The sequence below is a fragment of the Amphiprion ocellaris genome, chromosome 3 (genome assembly GCF_022539595.1).
Source record: "Amphiprion ocellaris isolate individual 3 ecotype Okinawa chromosome 3, ASM2253959v1, whole genome shotgun sequence".
In the NCBI taxonomy this organism is placed as follows: domain Eukaryota; kingdom Metazoa; phylum Chordata; class Actinopteri; family Pomacentridae; genus Amphiprion; species Amphiprion ocellaris.
Window position 1 is genome coordinate 15,657,032 of NC_072768.1, and position 11,661 is coordinate 15,668,692.

An 11,661-nucleotide genomic window follows, 5' to 3' on the forward strand; every position below is an offset into this window, starting at 1 on the left:
GTATCTGTTTGTTTTTTTTTAACTGAGCACCATTACTGCAGACTATCATATTTGAAAGAAGTGATGATTACTCACCATCCTCAGCAGCCTTTAGTTGACCTGCCAGCTTTTCAACCTCCAGCTTCAGCTGCTGGTTTTTTGCTGACATGGATTTTTCTTCTTCCAGAAGAGCCTGAGCACAAAGGATTCCCCTTAATTACTGAGCTTAAGCTGATTATTTTAACAGCAGACACCACAGCACACACAAAACAGAAATCAAAGAAAAAAAGGCTCTGTGGGAAAACACTGCATGGATTAATGCGTACAGTGTATTAATTAAATAGGTAGACGTGACCCAGAAAACGCAGCAATGTGCAGTTATGTTACACTTTTAGTTCATAGTACATTAAGTTACAGTAAGGAGAAAACCTTAACTGGCTTCCCAAGAGAAAAGAGAACTTTAAAGATTGTCATATGTCTTAAAGTAATTATTTTACTTGTTTGAGTGTCTGGTTGTCCTCCTGGTGCTGCTTGGCTGCCTTGACAGCGTTTTCCATCTGAGCCTGAAGACCTGCACTGTTCTCCAAAGTGACAGCAGCCTGGTTTAGTAAGGTGACAACCCGACGCATGATACTGTGTCGAGGTCAAAGGACAGAAAAACAACAAGAACCAGGTTGAGAATGAAGACAGAATTCACAATATGAATTGTGAATGATGAATAAACAAGTGGACAAGTAATGTTTGCGTCATTCTGAATGAAAATGGAATAAAATTAGACCAACAGCCAGAGGAAGAGAGAGAAGCCACATATGTAGAGGTTCCTCTGGGCCCTGAACAGCTTCATGTGGACGTGGTCGTACAAATTCGGGTTCACTTTAGCATCTTGCATGGGCTCTGGACCCGAGTACTTCTGCACCTCACGGACAGCATCTGAGCGTGGACAGAAACATGTTGGCTGGATGAGCAACATGCCAACAACATGCTCAATATTATTCACTGTCTGTCACTTACAGGAGTCTGTCTCTGACTCAGAGCAGATTACTTACCAAGGAAAAGAACAATAAGGACCATGATCATGGTAAAGAAGCATTTGTTCCAATATGGAGATAACCAGCTCCATATTCTCCAGCTGAAAATCAAACGCCATCTGCGAAGTGGGTCAAAAGGACACTGTGAGTGCAACTGTCATAATATACAGTAGCTCTGCATGGGAAGGACATAGATGCACTCTGCTGGTGGTTTCTGTGAACTGCCTCTTTCAGCGTTTTTTTTTTCCAAAGCTGCAATCCAATTTTTGCATATTCAGAAACCGAGCTGGTGCACAGCAATTTCTGATGATGTGTTGGGTTTGTGTTACCTCTGTGCTGATATGAAGGGGATACACAAGATGAGGTTGACTGCTATCTCTACATACAGGAAGAAAGCCACAGCAGTCCACTGGAGAGTCATGGTGACTGTGATTTTCTGTGGAAATGAAGACGTTGGATTATGCATAATATTAAGAAGGAGAAGCTGAGATGTTAAAAAAAAACTTTACACTTCAGGACATCTGAGATTCCCCATTAATAAACACATTTTTGTATTTAACATTAAGATTTCTTACTAAAACTTGAAAAGGAAAATGCAAAAGCACCTTAACACACCATATCTTACTGTACTACATGCTGCTACTCCTCTACACTGACTTTCTGTAGGCCCACACACACAGCAGCAGGAATCCAAAGCCCCCCCCCCCCCCCCTTTTTTTTTGCTATTTATAGGCTTTTACCTCTAAATCTGCCCTTATTCTTCTGATACAGTGGCGAACATCGGAAGCTGTTTTGTTGAAAAGGAACATGTGTTCAATCTATACCAAACGTTAAACAGAGTTGTTGTCTTACCAGAAAGAGCTGTCCGATGGGAAGTATTGGAAAGTCCGGACGCGCGCACACATGCGCTCAGACACGTTCACGACAGCTGCTGGGGAACATCAGAGGAGCTGCAGGCCTAAATAAAACTCCGCTGGTTGACCTCATCAGTAAGTCCTTTCGGATTCGTGAAAAACTCTTTTTCTTACTCTGCAAGAAGACTACAAAGTCTATTTTTTGCACTTGGAGCAGGATTCCCCCTGTGGCGTGTGTATGCAGTTGCCCTCTCACATTACATGTCACAGTCTAAAAATAGTCCAGTAAGAATCACTGGTTGAAAATACTAATTAAGCCCCAGTTGTTGTTATTAATTCCTAATAAATCAATGACAAACTGGTTCCATATTGGTCCGTGTATATTTTGGCAATTTGATTTTCCGTTCTGAAACGGGTATTGAAAAACAAAAAACGAGTGGTTATTTGATTTTCGTTTTAAAATACAAAAATTAAAATTGAAATACAAGGCATTTTTCCTTTTCATAATCAAAAAGGGATGTACGAAATTTTAAAAATGCTTTGATTTTCATTTTATATTTAGAATAACAAAAAAATAAAATCAGTAGGAGACAGAAACGAAAAAAGGTCCGTTTTTTTCATTTTCTGAGACCGGAAGTGGTCATCAGCAAGTGTGGAGCCAAACGACAACAAGATTCTCAGAGGGCGGAGCCAGAGAGCAGTGATTGGTCAGACCAGAGATAATATAGAAGACAGCGCGCTAGCGTATCTAGTCTTCTATATATATCTGTGGTAGGCACGTCTGGTAGCATCTCTGGCTGCTGTTGACCTTGTTTTTGGTGTAAAACACGGTAAGAAGATAAGTACTTCTCACCAGTAGCGTTGTTTTGTTGTACGTTAAGTCAGCGACTTGTGAAGAGTTGTGTTTGTCGTGTTTGAGCAGTTGGTCCGGACGCGTTAGCTAGCTAAGCGGCTAAGTTAGCTAGGGGGCTAATTAACACAGGTGGCTAACTTACCGCTGAACACCTGTGTTAGTTGCTGCTGCCGCTGTCTGTCATTAGAATGACCTTCTCAACCTGTATTTCTCTGCTGTGTATTTTAGCTTTTAAAAAAGTTATTTTACTTTAAGGTTAACTGAAACCCGCTGAGCTGCACTGAAGTTTAACATTCAGCTGGTTTGAATTACACCGCGCTTAACATTGCGCAACATTACCTCTCTGAATCCCCATAATTTCATTAAATTCCTTCTCTCTTCCACTGCTCAAGTTCAATCCAGTATATAAAGTAACATTAATAGTGACTAAACTAACAACCAGCCATTGTATTTATTTATTATTGCATGTATTTGTAGTAAAACATAAGTTGAAACATCCTACTTTTGGATCTAGAACTGCACAAGCCGTTCATTTTCAGTCGCCTGATGAGTTAAACTCCCCCTTTTATGTGAGGTTGAAGCAGAAAGTCTGAGTTAACAAAGAAAGTTGTTTATAATTTGCGATACCTGTTATCTGTGACTGAGGCTTTAGCTTTTGTTGAGCTGATTTACATGTAGAAACTTTGTTCAGGAAAATTTCTCAGTAGCTCAGAGGACAGGCTGCTTTTTACACAACCTTGTAAGAGAATGTCTGTCAATGCTTTCAGCAGAATTTAGAAACACAACACTTCCTAAACAGATATTTTGAGGCTGTGAGGTTGAACGTTTGAGAGTATATCAATGTGTTTCTTTGTGGTCTTTCTGTTTCTAGGTGGAAGCTGAATTAGTGAGGATGACTCCTGCTCCTGTCATCTCTAAACTCCTCACACATCTTTACCTGCACATGAGGAAAATCACTCCTGTAGAATGCAGGTATGTTTGTCATTATTATAAAAAGATGTTGCCTGGTGACCTGTCAGAAACCCATTATACAGAGTCAGCTAAAATAATGTTTACACACATCAGGAAAAGAAAAACTTGCATAAATATTTCAATACCAAATTTATTCAGACATCACCAGATTAATAAAAGTTATCTTTGGCCTCTACAATTACAAGAGGTGCTCAAAGTGGTTGCCACTGGCTTGCAGACATTTCTGTTGTGTTGTAGACGTCACTTGTTGATGCTCCATTCATGAGGGTAGCACCATCTGTTGGGAAAACATCGTACAACAGGACACAGAGTTATCGTGATTTGATGAAACTTAGAAAGAGGTATGTATATGTATAGAAGTACTTACAAAAATGAAATATCTATTAAAAAAATTTATTTTCCTGATGTGTGTACATTATTTTGGCTGACTCTAAACTTATTGAGAACAAAACTGTCATTTAATTGTTGCTCTGAAAGCTTCTTTAGTGAAAACTGGCTGGTGTTCTGCTTTGAAACAAACTGCTGTTGAGGTCTGTGTTTTTAGGTTTAACCCCACAGTTTCTGAATGAACTGGTAGGTTTTTTTTTCCCTGATCAATGTGGACGTTCTAATTGATGGTAACATTTACTGATCATATAATCAGCATGACAATATAACAGTATAACATTCTGACCACCTGACTAATACTGTGTTGGTCCCTTCATGCTGCTAAAACTCCTCTGACCCAGTGGTTCATCAGAACCTCTGGGGATGTCCTGTGGATTCTGTGGATCCTGTGGGTTGCAGGGTGGGTCCTACCTAGACCAGGCTGATCCTGGACCATCCTACAGATGCTCAATCAGATCTGGATGTGGGGAGTGTGGAACCCAGGTGAACAGCTTAGCTCTGTCGTGTTCCTCGGACCACTCCTGAGCAGTTTTAATTTGTCCTGCTGAGGGAGGCAGCTGGCATCAAGGACTGCTGTTGCCATGGAGACTAGGGGGTTGTTTGTCCTGCAGTGTTTAGGTGGTGGTACATGTCAAACATCCACATGAACGTCAAGGTTTCCCAGCAGAACGTTGCATTAGAACAAGATGATGGATGTTGTTCTCTTCAGCTGTCAGTGGTCAGAATGTTGTGGCTGATTGGTGGATCTGTCTGCCTTTACTCTGACATCCAGAGTTATACAAAAGTGTAGTATGTGTGCAGTGCAGAAGAGATTTACTTTATTGTATGCATTTTTTTTTTTAAGGGAGAGCATTTATTTATCCACCTGAAGAAGACCTAATCTTTCCCTTCAAAGGATAGTTAATTGTTACTACGGCTTCCATAGTGGTCCCATCAGAGAAAATCATATCCACATACAGATTTTTATTAATTCCAGGGCTGGTTCAGTAAAGATTATATTAATAACTACATCAGATAATTCTTTGTTGCAATTGGAATGTTGCAGACTGAGAGATGGTTGAGAAGGTTTGCAGTTTTTGTTTTAGCAAAATGTTATAATAGAAGATCTTTATTGTATTGTACATGAAATTATCTGCAAACCAGCCAAGTGCATCATTCTGAGGTATCTAAAAACAAATAAGTAAAGAAAAATGCTTCTAAAGCCAATAATAAACAGAATATTTTGAGGGAATATTCTAAAAAGGAAAGAAAAGCTCCATTCTCACTCCTCTCAGGATAAACTGTCATTAAAATTGACTTTAAATTTAGCTTCAACACGAGATAAAAACATTTACTGTCATTACTGATATTGTCAAGTTTTAATAAAGTTCACGCTACTTTTATAAAATGATGAAAGTGAATAAATTGTGTTTCTGTGATCTGTGTTTGATTTCTGTCTTTTCTCCTGTCATCCAGATGTTCAGAGGGAGATGATGCCACATCTGGTCCAGCTGATGGAAGGTCTTGAAGTTCTCTGACTGACCTCGACTGAAGATGGTCGTCTCACTGGATTTAAGGTTCAGATGCTCAGTAACAAACTTCACCAATGTGCCAACAGGGAAGCTTTAGGTTTATTAAATGTTGCTATGAAGGTTTCGCTGTTTTTCTTTGTGAATGCAATGTGCTCCAACTGAAACCTGAATTAGAACTTAGAAGTAAATCCTTCCATCTGAAAGGATCTAGTTGCATTAATAACCTCATAACATTCTATTTTTTATTCCAGTCTTGGTTGAAAATAGAATCTCTGTATTGATTCAGGTAAAAACTGAACTTCACAGCATGTTGGAGCAAAACAACCAGATGAAAACTGTGATGGTGTTGGATTGTCAGACCGTAATGTTGCAGCTCAAAGCAGCTTTTCTATCTCAGTTCATTCTGACATTCAGCTATGAATCAACACAGCAGATGGTGATCCATGCTGTGGAAGTCTCACATCTCCTGATTTAATGGAGCTGCTTTGCACTTTTTACACTGTTTATTCACCAACACTTTATTTAATAAAAGTCCCATCTAGTTTTTATGAGGAATGTGATGTTTTAATTTCTCTGTGAATAACTGCAGTCTAATGTAACAGCTGGAGTTGTAACATCTGTCCTGATATTGATCATGAAATGTTGATCAGAATACTTATGGTCAGCAGTCATCCCTGAAGTTTTACATTAAAATCTTTACTTGTGTTGTGAACTTTGGTAAGAAGCAGAAACGTTAACGTTGCCATGGATTCATGAGTGTTAAATTCTGTCCATGTTTCCATTTTGGGAAATGCAGTCCAGTTCCAGAATGTGGAGGAATTTAGTCTCACAATCACAGACAACAAATATTATCTGAAAGTCGGGTTATTGTTGTTTATCAGCACAATACAAAAAGATTAATGTTAGAAATATTCCAGTTAAGACTCTAGAATATCATGATTTATGTAAATTTATCTCAATAATATGAATGTTCAGGTTAAGATTGTGCAGTGATATTTATTATGTAAATTTAGCTGATTAAAGTTTATGACTCTGCACTACAGTATTATTTATTATTTACATTTACATAATTATATTTAGGGTCAGACCCTACAGTATTGAGATTAAGAAATCAAATCTTCTATAAAATGTAAATACACTGAACTCATTTGGATATATTTAAGTGAGACACAAATCTATCTAAATCAAAATTTTAATCATTTTTACTCCAAACATTTACTGGACTGATTTAAATATTAAATCACTCCTTTCTAATCCTCTGCTGTACGTTCAAACCTGAGGCCTTAAATAGAAACACACAAGTATCTGATTGAAGGAACTTCTGCAGAGTCCTGGTTCCAGAACATGATGATAGAATTATAGACAAAATTTAACAAAAGCTGCCTGAGAGTTTACAGGTTTTTATGTTAGATTTCTTCAGTAATTTAATGAGCGTTATCAGCAATAATCAAGTGATCATTTGATGAACTTCATTTCCTAAAACATATAGAATTGGAGCTCATATCTTTGACAGCTGTAAAGTTTCTGCTCCTTCAAAGTTCACAACACAATGAATGAATTCCTAAAACACTCTCAATGCTGGAGAATGTTTGATGCTGAAGCAGTGACCAGTTTTTCTGTTTCTTCTCTGGAGATGCACAATGAGGGACGTCTGCAGAGACTGAGAAAGAGTCTCACCACATCCTGACATGAGGAAAAAGACTTTATTGAAAACTACAATGAGAAAAACTATCAGACAGCAGACGACTGCATTCAAGGTGAGCTCTGAACATTTGATTGGAACAAGAATTCAATAACGGCAGCATGAGCTTCATTTCAGTCTGTAGCTGCTGAATTCATGGATAAATCATCTGGCACTAGAGAAGAAGACCATCAAACATCCACGTCAACTGATGGAGGTCCAAGAGTGTCACCGAACAACCAACCTACAGAGTGAAGACCTTAAATCTGATTGGACGGCCTCCTATTCAACCACGTGTGAACAAATGCCTCTAAGTTGATTTGTTTTCTAAAATAAATCTAGTTTGAGTCCTAATCTATGCCTGTGTGTTTGCTTCTTTACACTGCTGTTAACAGTTTAGGCTGTTAGATTGTTCCAGATAAGACAAGTACAAGATTCTTCAGAGCCGTTCTACCACCAGCCTGACAGGAAGAACTCCAACAGTGTTGAGAAACATGGAGGTATGAGATCCCAGAATCAGCCACAAGGGGGAGACTCTGGCAGAAAACAGCTAAATAAGGGAACATTGTGATGTTATAACCTGTGATTTATAACTGATTCATGCTATAACCTAATAAGTGTGTTAAAGCTAACTCAAATACCTATTTTTATAATCTTTGTTTAAGAAGTAACTAAGTCAGAACAGCAACTCACTGTGAAAAGTGATGTTTTGGTTACCAGGGAAACTGATGTTTTTGATATGACAAATATGAGGAACTAATGCTTTATTGAATGGAAATGCTTTTAAGAGTTTTGATTACTATGAAACTGAGATGTTTTAGAAAGAGTCTTGATTACTGTTAAAACTAAGGTTTTTAACTTAGTAATGAAGTGAGAAGTCAAGAGCTGAGGTGAACTGGGGTCAAGTGTTCACAGTGAAGGTTATTAAGCTCAAAATAAATGTCAGGGATTTTTGTGAGTCTGACATCTGTTTCCTGACCGGAGGCCTGCTCTGAGCTGCAGATGGAACAAATACATTAACAGAGAAGTGAGACTGAGTGGAAGGGTCCAAACAGTCCAAACAGTTAGTTTCACTTCCTCAAACATGGAGGGGTCTTAGGATGAGTTGGGGGGGGGGCTGGTGGAACAGTCCTGAATAGATGGTTTTGGTTCCTCCAGAGCACGCGGGGGCCGGGCGGTGGCCGGGCGGTCCAAGGTTTTGGTTCCCCCAGAGCACGCAGAGGCCATGAGGTCAGTGGATGGGAGCAGTGCACGAGTAAGGAGGGGGATGGATGCTGTCATCACGTATGTTAATTAAGGGTGCAGTTCTTGCATATGCAACAGGTTCAGTTGTTGTATAAATTGCACTGGATCGAGACACGAGTTGGGAGTCGTTGCGAGGTGGTCACTCGTTGCAAGCCAGGGTAGAAATGCTCTGAGCAAAGGGGATTTTACCACGTAACTCGGACGGGGGATTCAACATGATCTGCAAAGGAATATCTGTTCTATTGGAATTATGGACTGAAGGAGTGCTCTTTCTGCACTGTTTGAGGATTACAAAAGACTGTGATCTAAAAATAACGCTGACTGAAGGAATATAACTGAACTCTACTATTTCCAAAGGATTAACACCAGAATGGATTAACAAAGTTTTTATTGGGCCAAACAACGTAAAGGATACAAGCAGATCTAAATCGGGACTGAACTCTCTCTCCACCTCCTCCCTGGAGCAGAGCCCCAGCGGGGCGTCGGTCTTCAGGTGAGCAGCAGGTGTGGCCACACCGTCTGCTCTCCCCCTCCAAATTACATAATTTGGGTGATTATTGCTCTTCTTAGATAAAAGCATAGTTCCAGTTAGGGGTCATATTAGAGGATTGTTATAGAAATTAATGTTTAATTGGTTGTCTGATGATTTATGGGCTATTGCTATTTCCCTGCTGAAATTATAATAAAACATTTATCCTGCAATTAAAGTTAACAGATTGGAAATTCTATTTATTTTTATCATGATGAATTAACCACATATATCTTCTCAGTTTGTAAAAAGTCAGGTTATTGTGTGCATTACATCTAAAACAGGTTCTGTCAGATTACCTAGTCGTTGGGGCCGAGGGTGGCCTTTTTTAAACTTATCCTTGGGGTTATCCATTCCTTAACCTCTAAATTTAAACCTAGCAACTTACCAAGTGCAGAATCCGATGAGAGAAAAGCTGCCGTTAACAGACGTGACTGGTAATTAATTTGACCATTCGAAAGTGGCTACTCAGTTGAGTTAGTTATCAGAGGAAGCAGGATAGGCGTCTGGATGGAGGCAGTTAGAAGCTAGGCGAATTTTCTCGCTTACCAGCTTAAAAACGTTCCTCAGATCCCATCTGGGTTGACCCATATGGGCTACGGGAACCGGACCCGTTAGATGGAGAGCTGGTCCAGTAATTCTCTGATAGTTAATTAATTTATTTGATTGATTTAGGAGGTTACTGGCCTTAGGAATTCACAACAGCTACTGAATATTCCTGTGGTCCCCTCAAGGCTCCAGGAGGAGTCCTACGAGGACGAGCCGGTCCACCTGATAGAGGCCAGTCGCTGCGGTTCAAAGCCAACACCGACTACGTGGACTTCTACTGGACCACATGGAGGCCTTCAAACCGGACCAACAAGTTCAGCGACTCCCCGACTCGTGGGTCTGAGGACGCCGCCGAGCCTCGGCTCAGCCGGCCTCCTGTCTGTGGGTGTTTGAGTGCTGAGAGGTTTGTGGATGCATGTGAACGTATCTGTGTTGAAACAGCAGCTTTTGACTTAGTAACGCCGCTAAAAACCAAGAGCTCCTTTATTTGTGACTTCCACGAAAAAAAATCATGAATATAACTTTGCCAGGGTTCTGACTGATAACAGGTTATTAAATAATGAAAATAACAGTTTAAATATTCCTTTGATCAATCCTTTTAGGTCTACATTTCCTTTACACTGGCTTCTTGGTATATGTACAAGTATTTTGGGTGGAATATACCATTAAGCCCAATGTTCAAGGGTTCTTCTGGGAATATACCATTAAACCAACCTTTTAGGTAAATGTTTCAGGATGTTGAGTAGAATATACCATCTGATCAACCTTTTAGGTCTACATTGGAAGATTTCAGAGTAGAATATTACTCCAAACCATCCTTTAGGTCTACATTTAAGGTGGAATACTCCTTTACACCAAGATTTTTTGGTCTACATTGAAGGATTTTAGGTGGAATATTCCTTTGAACGAACTTTTTAAGTTTATGTTCAAGGATGTTGGGTGAAATATACCATCAGACCAACCTTCAAGGTCTACAGTAGTGAATTTTAGGTAGAATATACCATTAAACTCACCTTTTAGGTCTACATTGGAGGATTTTAGGTGGAATTTTCTTCCAAACCGTCTTTTAGTCTACATTTAAGGATGTTTAGGATGGTATATTCTTCCAGACCAACTTCTCAGGTCTACATTTCAGGTGCAATATTCCTCCATACTAACTTTTTTGGTCTACATTGAAGGATCTTTTTCTAAACCACCCTTTCGGGTCTATATTTGAGGTTTTTGGTGGAATATTCCTTTTAATCAGCCCCTCAGGTCTCTTTGAGGATTTTGGATGGAATACTGGGTTAAACCAAAATTTTAGGTGCATATCCAAGGATTTTTGGTGGAATGTTCCTTAAAGGTCGATGTTTGAGGACCTTGTAGGTGGAATACTTCCTGAAACCAACCTTTTAGGTCAACATTCAAAGATTTAAGGTGGAATATTCCTTTAAACCAACCTAAATTTCATGTTTTGATCATTATGAAGTTAGAAAACGCAATCCAGAGATTTATGCTGCTGTTATTTGTTTAGTCCAGACTAAATGACAGAAATCCACAACTGTAATTTTATTTCAGGACTTGGTTATTAAATGTCAAAACAATCCATGTGACTCTAAAAACTCAACAGCTGTACAAACTCTAAGATTAAACTCTCCACAAGGATCCAAAATAAGTTGGACTTCTACATGAGAGTTTCAATTATTCTTCATCTACTTCCTGAAAAGTTTGGTCAATAAGAAAGACAAAAACTAATATTTTCAGCTGAACTAAAGACAGACTTTGTGATTTTTCTGCTCACATGTTGTGCTGTTGTAAACTTACACTTTCAAATAAATACCTGCCTAACCCCCTGGAAACCAGCGTTTGTCCTGTTTTTGTGTTGCTCCTTGACAACCCTAGACAGCCGGGTCGTAATGTTTTTTGAGCAACACACCATACTATGATGGTGTGTTTTACAATGATGGTTCTACTATGGAACCAGTTTGACATGTTCAGGTGTTCTTTGTGTGAAAACTCAGATATTTCAGGTATCAGAAGGTGGTTTTCAACTTTCTTTGTTAACTTTCTGCTTCAACTTTAAACTAAATTTCC

General features: G+C 39.2%; 1 protein-coding gene and 1 long non-coding RNA gene across 7 annotated transcripts in view; one reads left to right on the forward strand and one right to left on the reverse strand.

The window, feature by feature from the left end:
• LOC111573645 (B-cell receptor-associated protein 29-like) overlaps window positions 1-2,127 on the reverse strand; it is a 3,572-nt gene extending 1,445 nt beyond the window's left edge. The window contains exons 1-6 of one of the 2 annotated variants that reach the window (XM_023277911.3): window positions 1,860-2,127; window positions 1,337-1,443; window positions 1,026-1,126; window positions 762-909; window positions 477-612; window positions 76-172 (exon numbers count right to left, since the gene is read on the reverse strand). In XM_023277911.3, coding sequence (XP_023133679.2) covers window positions 76-172; window positions 477-612; window positions 762-909; window positions 1,026-1,126; window positions 1,337-1,428 — 574 coding nt within the window. In that variant the 5' untranslated portion in view covers window positions 1,429-1,443; window positions 1,860-2,127. Of the gene's footprint in view, window positions 1-75; window positions 173-476; window positions 613-761; window positions 910-1,025; window positions 1,127-1,336; window positions 1,444-1,622; window positions 1,646-1,859 lie in introns of those variants that run through there. The other variant, XM_035951717.2, reaches the window with a different exon arrangement.
• On the forward strand, window positions 1,754-7,619 carry LOC129348219 (uncharacterized). 5 transcript variants are annotated; one of them, XR_008600694.1, is made up of 5 exons: window positions 1,754-1,996; window positions 3,586-3,686; window positions 3,924-4,027; window positions 5,529-7,341; window positions 7,445-7,619. It is a non-coding gene; the product is annotated as an uncharacterized LOC129348219 (long non-coding RNA). The 5 variants fall into 5 exon arrangements; XR_008600692.1 differs by lacking the exon at window positions 3,924-4,027 and adding an exon at window positions 4,415-4,556; XR_008600691.1 differs by lacking the exon at window positions 3,924-4,027 and having other exon boundaries at window positions 1,755-1,996; window positions 7,404-7,619.
• The last annotated feature ends 4,042 nt before the right edge of the window (window positions 7,620-11,661 follow it).